This window comes from Monodon monoceros, unplaced genomic scaffold (genome assembly GCF_005190385.1).
Source record: "Monodon monoceros isolate NGI ecotype Baffin Bay Population unplaced genomic scaffold, NGI_Narwhal_1 Super_Scaffold_13, whole genome shotgun sequence".
NCBI lineage: Eukaryota > Metazoa > Chordata > Mammalia > Artiodactyla > Monodontidae > Monodon > Monodon monoceros.
Genome location: NW_021703769.1, coordinates 14,454,803 through 14,461,859, shown reverse-complemented (window position 1 = coordinate 14,461,859; position 7,057 = coordinate 14,454,803). Strand labels below are relative to the sequence as shown.

General features: G+C 51.6%; 1 protein-coding gene across 1 annotated transcript in view; it reads left to right on the top strand.

The window, feature by feature from the left end:
- The first annotated feature begins 4,234 nt into the window (after positions 1 to 4,234).
- SLC12A5 (solute carrier family 12 member 5) overlaps positions 4,235 to 7,057 on the top strand; it is a 38,154-nt gene continuing 35,331 nt past the window's right edge. The window contains exon 1 of the mRNA XM_029220516.1: positions 4,235 to 4,425. Coding sequence (XP_029076349.1) covers positions 4,305 to 4,425 — 121 coding nt within the window. The 5' untranslated portion in view covers positions 4,235 to 4,304. The remainder of the gene's footprint in view (positions 4,426 to 7,057) is intronic.

Here is a 7,057-nt window from a genome sequence, read left to right as displayed (position 1 = left end):
CTTTAACCTTTAGGAGCAGATTAATGTATGTATTGTATGCATGCACGCATGTATGTGTGTAACCAACAGAGGGCTTACTATGCGCCAGGCAATGTTCTAAGCACTTCATAAATATTAACGTTCAATCCTTCCTATTAGGAAGGTATAATGTAATTACTCCTATTTTATAGCTGAGGAAATGGCCAACCTATTATTCATTCATCAAACATTTATTGAGCCCTTACATGGAGCCAGGCCCTATGCCGGGCACTGGGGATAGAGAAATGAGTTAGACTATGTTTCTATCCTCAACGACCTCTCAGTGGTCCTCAAATTTTCAGGTGCCTGAGAGAGCCCTTGCAACTTGCTTAAAATGCAGGCTCCGGGCTCCAACCCCAGAGAGTCCAGCTTAGTTACAAGGGTGATCATTCTGTGCCTGGTAGGGGTGGGGTCACACTTGGAGAGTGTGCAGCGTGTGACCCTTTTTCTAGAATAATGGCACACGCGCGCGCGTGTGTGTGTTTGTGTGTGTGATTCTGCGTGTTGTGGTTGAAGTCAGGAAACATTTCCCAGCCAAGATGACATGTGAACTTGAACTGCATCCGGAAGGGTGAGCAAGAGTTTCTTCTTGTGCAAGGAAGACTGTCTTCTTCGAGGATAATTTACCAAGAACGATTAAACCTAAAAATGTTCCTACTCTCTAACCCTCGCCCATGTGTGCACAAAACAACACCTAGAAGGATGTGAATTGCAGCATTGTTCATAGAATGAGAAACTGGTAACAACCTAAGTGCGCAGAAGCAAGGCAGTGGATAAATAAAATATGGATTATATACATGATGATAGGAACTACCCCTAGCACAGCACTGACTATGTGCCGGGCACTGTTGCACGTGCTTTATGTGAGTTAACACAGCCAGTCCTTAAAACAACCCTATGAGACAGGTACTACTCTTACCTTAGAGGTACTATTACTATTGCTATCACTCCCTCCCCCTGCTTTATAAATGGGGTAACTGTGGCACAGAATTACACAGCTGACCTGCAGTCTCCTAGCTGGTGATAATTCCCTTGGGATTGGAATGTGAGCTCTTGGGGTAAATGCTGGGAGGACAGAAAAGGCAAGGGGGCGTTTGGGGGAACTAGAAATGGCTCAGAACTCTAGTATGTGGTTTGAGCAGAGAGGATTCTGGAATGGTTGAGATAGGAATGGTGGTGTGGGCTAGATGAGAGAAGGTCGAAGTGGCAGGCTGAGGAGGATGGATTTGACCCTCCAGGATGGCAGAGGGACTTGACTGAAGGGTCGGGCCAGGTGAGTGGAGGTGATGGGCTTGGTCAGCTTTGATCATCTCCCACACCCGGGACCCCGGGTGGGAGTGTAAGGAGAGGTTCAGGGAACTTCTTCCTAAGCTTCCTGTGGGTGGGGCCCCTCTCTCTTAACTCACCTGTTTTTCACTCAGGAATGACCCACACCCACTGGCATACAAATGTTCTTTAATATGGCTTGTTTAAAATCCCTCTAGACCCCTGTCTCTCAGTTCTGTTCCATTTCTCTACTGCCCACCCCCATCCACAGGAAAACATCCCCAAAGTACGGTTTCTACTCACTGTCTCCTATTCTCTTCTCAGTCATCTGCAACCTGACACCCACTGCACTCCTCCACTGAAATGACTCTCTTCAAAGCCACCTGTGATCTTCCCGTAGCCCGATACAGTGGGTACTTCTCTGGGCTCGTTCCATACCATCTCTCGGCTTTTTTGACCCAGTGGATAATGCCCTTCTTCCTGAAATGTTTCTTCACTTGTTCTCTGGGTCACCCCTTCCTCCTGGTTCTTCTCCCGTCTCGCTAGGATCTCCCTCTTGCCAACCTTTAAATGATGGTGTGCCCTTGTGCTCTATCCTTGGACGTCTTCGCTGTGTACATGCATTCCCTGTGATCTCGTCTAGCCCTGCAGCTTTACACAGCATCTCTCTGCTAAGGACGCCGAAATTTATATCCCCAGGCTTATACTCTCCCCTGAGCTCCAGAATCAGATGTTCGACTGCCACCTCCGCATGATCCTTAGGTGCCGAAGAGATATCTCAATATACCGGCTCCACCTGAGCTCTCGGGCGCCACCTTCCAAGCATACTCCTCCATCGGTTGTCACCACCTTAATAAAAGACAACGTCATCTGCCCTCAATCGAGCTTAGAACCTGATCAGTCTTAAAATCTAGGGATCTGTTAAACTCCTTATTCTGGCACAGGGTATCTCAACCTCGGCACTATTGACAATTTGGATCAAATTACTCTTAGTTGTGGGGGACCGTCCATACATTGTAGGGTGTTTGATGTCTTCCTCCAGGAGGTAGTGGGATCCATGGACAGATGCTAGACCCATTCAGGGTCAGTCTCCCTCCCTCTATCACGGGCCCTAACATGGGGACAGGGTGCAGGGAGGTGATGGTGAATCTGTGGCTCCTGGCTGGCAGTCTTGGTGTAGGACTAGATGGCACAGGTGGCCTCTACCAACTAGATGCAGTGCCACCCTCCTCCAGTTGTGACACCAAAAACGTCTCTGAATATTGCCAAACGTTCCCTGGTGGGCAAAACTGCCCCGAGTTGAGAACCATTGCTCTAATGTAACAAACCTTCAGACAGCTTGACCCGTCATAAGTGTACGTTTCAACAAACTGAACACGACTGTCTAACCAGCAACCAGATCAAGAAACAAAACATTCTTAGCACCCTAAAAGCCCCCTCATGCCCCTGTTTAATCACCACCCCTTCATCCCAAGAGTTACCACCATTACTTCTAACAGCTTAAAGATAGATTTTGACTATTTTTTACTTTATTTAAAGAGTATTTTACAATATATACTCTTTTGTGTCTGGCTTTTTAAAAAAAAATAAATTTATTTTATTTATTTATTTTTGGCTGTTTTGGGTCTTTGTTGCTGCGCAGGGCTTTCTCTAGTTGCGGTGGGCGGGGCTAGCTTGTTGTGGTGCGGGGCTTCTCACTGCAGTGGCTTCTCTTGTTGCGGAGCACGGGCTCTAGGCCCGCGGGCTGCAGTAGTGGCACATGGGCTCAGTAGTTGTGGCTCACGGACCATTTCTTTGGGGCATGTATCTTGGAGTGGAATTGCTGAGTAGACAGGTATGTATAAGTTCAGCTTTAGCTGACGGAACAATTTTCCCAAGTGGTGTTGCTCATCTATACTCCCACCAGCAGTGCATGAGAGTCTAGGAGTCCTCCTTGACTCCTCTTTCCTTTACATGCAATGTCCAATCCAGCAGCAGGTCCTGTAGGTTCTACTTCCAAAATGTATCTGGAATTGGACAACTGCCACCACCCTAGCCCCGCTAATCATCACCACTTACCTGGGGGTTGCAGGAGCCTCCTAATTGACTCCCAGCTTCCACTCTTGCCCTTAATTGAGTCTTCACCCAGCAGCCATCGTTCCCCTACTCAAAAACTTCCCATGACTTCCCTTGTAGGTTAGAAAAGAATCCAGACTCCTCCCTGAAGCCTTCAAGAGACCATACGATCTGCCCTCCTCTCCTCCCTCATCTCCATCACTCTACTCTCCGTTCATTCTGCTCCAGACACACTGGCCTTCTTGCTGCTCCCTGAACAGTCCAGGCTTCTTTTCACCCCAGGGCCTTTGCACTTGCTATTTTCTCTGCTAGAGAGCTCTTCTTCCAGATCTTTGCTTAGCTGGCTCCTTCTCATCAGTGAGGGCTCAGGTCAAATATCACATCTTCTGAGAGGTCTTCTTAGACCATCCCCTAAAGTAGTCCTTCCCCCTAGTCATTACCCCTTGGCCCTACTTTTTCTTCTTAACATATACCACAGTCTCAAATTATCTTGTCCATGCGTTTGCTCACTTGTAATCTTTCTCCTCTCACTCATTAGAATTTGAGCCACACGAGGGCAGGAAGCCAGTTGATCTTATCCAATGCTGTATCAGTGCCTAGCACCAACGCCTCAAACACAGGCGCGCTATCAAGATGTGCTGAATGAGTGAATTAAACCCAGGTGTTTAGGAGACCCCAGCCGAGGAGGGCCCGGGCTCCTGGTGCAGGGGAGGTGCAGGGGTGGCTCTCAGCAGCAGGTTGGATCCTCAAGCGCTTCCAGTGGAATTGACAGCCCAGGGCCTCAAAGCGCAGTGGCCAGATACAGTGGTTCAGCACAGAGGGCACTAGGACCCTGCGCGGCGCCACGACCGGCGGGGGGCGGCCGGCGGGGATCGGGAATACGCTCTTTCTGCCTCCTGGAGCCCGGCTGCGGCCACTTGTGCGATCCGGGCCCGTACCGCGGCCGCCCGGCTCCTTTCCGCACCATGAGCCGCAGGTTCACTGTCACTTCACTGCCCCCCGCGGGGCCTGCCGGGACCTCTGACTCGGAGTCCCACCGGCATTCAGCAGCCGATCTCCGTCGCCTCTCAGGGGAAGACGCCAAAGGTAGAGGCCGCAGGGGGCGGGGCCTGCCGGAGTGGGGCGTGGCGAGAGAAGGGGAGGGGACACGGTGGGCGGGCCTTCTGTTGGGAAGGGTGGGACCAGGACTGGTAGGCAGGGGGTCCCAGCCGAAGGCCAGAGAAGGGAGAGGAGGTGGAACCTAGGGAACTGGGGGAAGGCTGGAGGGGAAATGATGAAGGGAGGGACCACATTTGAGGTGGGAGGGGACACAGGGAAGAGGGTGGGGCTAGAGGCGAAGGGGCGGATCTTATAAAGAAGCTAGGGTCCAGGGTGCTGGGCCGGAGCGCAATAAAGGGGCGGGGTCATCTCGGGTAGGGGGCGGGACCAGAGGGGAAGAAGGTGGAACCAGGGAAAGGGAGGGCCGTGTGCGTCCACAGCCAATGGGTGGAGGCAGGACTATCTCGTTTTGGGGGCAGAAAAGGACGGGACCAGAGACGAAGGGGTTGGGCTAGTAGTATAGGGGTGGAGTTGAGGGAGGGAGGAGACGTGAGTCCGGGTCGCTAGGTCTCCAATCCTCAGTCACCCAGGAGGCGTCGCGGACAGCGCCTGGGGATCCCGGGAAGAAGACAGGAGAATGAGAAATTTGGACCCCGGGCAGCTAGATCCTGGCAGGATTCCGTGGGCACTCTAGTCCCGTCCCTGGGGGATTCTCTTAGCTCCTTCTACTCCAGCTCCACAAGCGGTGGGTGGAGCCAGCTCAGGCTGTATTGGGGGCGTCTTCCTGGAGGGCCCACTGCAGTGGTCTTGTAATGGAAGTTACATGCAGGGTACAGAAGAGAGAGGAGGGAAGGGATCCTTCTAATTCGGTGAAGAATTAGAATCCTGGATGCACACACAGTCTTCTCCGCAGGGGCCACTTTTCAGGGGTCCCCTGCCTGACTCTGGGCCCCTCAGGCCTGAAAGGAACGTGGAGAACTCGCTTGGCCCCAGCGCGGGGAGGAGGAAGAGCCTCCCCGGGCCGCCAGGGGTCGCTGCTGAGCCGCAGGTGAGCTCACCCTGACCCCAGCAAAACTAAGCACCAAAAACCCTTTAGGGGTTTATTTGGCGAACCTCTGCATTGGATAGATGACCAAACTGAGGCGTATATTTCAGTAGGGCTCCAGTCCCGTGAACCAACCGCCTCCTGGACGTTGTCATTCAGATATTGGGGGCTCTTTCCTTTCTTCATCTTTCCCATAATCTGCCCCTTTTCTCATTTTCACAGTTGGTATAGACGTAGATACACGAGCATATTTTACATCAGCCATTATAATTATTGCTATCCCCACAGGAGTAAAAGTCAGAGCTCTAGAAGCCATTCTCAACGCCCCCTTTTCTCTTCCCACCAGATCTGATTGGTCCTCATGTCTTGGCCACTTCACCTTCAAAACTTATCCTGAGTCTGGCCACATCTCTCCTCCTGTCATCATCACCCTGGTCCAAACCTCCATCATCTCTCACGTGGCCATGACCACAGCCTCCTCACTGGTCTGCCTGCCTCCAATCCTGTTCACACCACACAACGCCCCCCCCGCCCCCCCTTCGCTTGTAGGATAAATGGCAAACCCTTTAGTCTGTCATTCAAACGCTTCCCTCATCTGCTCCTGGTATACCTGTCCGTGTTCTTCTCCCACCTCCATTAGCCAGGGAAACTCCTCCTCACTCTGTAAGTTATAGCTCATTTAACCTTTTCTGAAAATCTTTTTCACGTTCCCTCACTTCCAGGCAGAGGCAGACATTCCTCTTCTGCCTGACCACTGCACTATTATAGCACATGTCCCAATGGATGGAAGTTATTTACTTGTGTGTCTCCTACATCTCAAGGCCAAGGACCACATCCTTTTAACTTTGTGTTCCGAGTACCAAGCCCACAGCCCGGCACTTAGTAGGTGCTTCCTGCTCATCAGATAAGAGGAGGAGTGGCTGTAGACTCCTGCTTCCCCTACCTTGCCTTCTCTCCTGTCATTCGCCACCCCCTGGCTTGAGAATAAGATGGCTCGCTCTCTTATCCCAAGGTGACTGTTCCGTCTTTCCATTCCCATTTCCAAGCTCTTGCATAATGAAGTAAAGTACGGCTCCCAGTGTTGGTGTGCAGGTGTGTGTGCAAATTGGATGTGAATCTGGAACGCTGTGGGCTTGTGGCAGAGGCGGTGTGTGTGTGTGTGTCTTTGCATGTCTTGAGGGAGAAGCATCCCACGCTAGCTCTGTTGACCTGTGGGGCAGTCAGTGAGTCAGTGCTTACGTGTGTCATTGTATGCCAGTGTGTTGATTGGCATGTTGATGTGTGTATTTCTGTGTCTATCTGTGGGATGGGTACCTGTGTGCAGCAGTTTACTGAAGTTCCATCTTGAGAGTAATTTGGGGATTTTGAACCACTCTTAGGCCCTGAGACAGCCTCCAGCACCTCTCCTTGGTAGGTCGCTACATGGGGAAGTGGACAAGGGCTCCCTAGGGGAACATAAAATCTGCTGGTATCTTTGCCACAGCTGTTTTTGTGCCAGTGCTCTGGCCCCAGGGGGATGCTCTCCCCACCTGTTGTCATCACTCAGGCCCCTTAGGGAGAGATGGCAGCATGTGGGAGGTGGGGGAACGGTTGGGGGAGGGTTTGTAGGTCATTTACATACAAGTGTTACCTTTC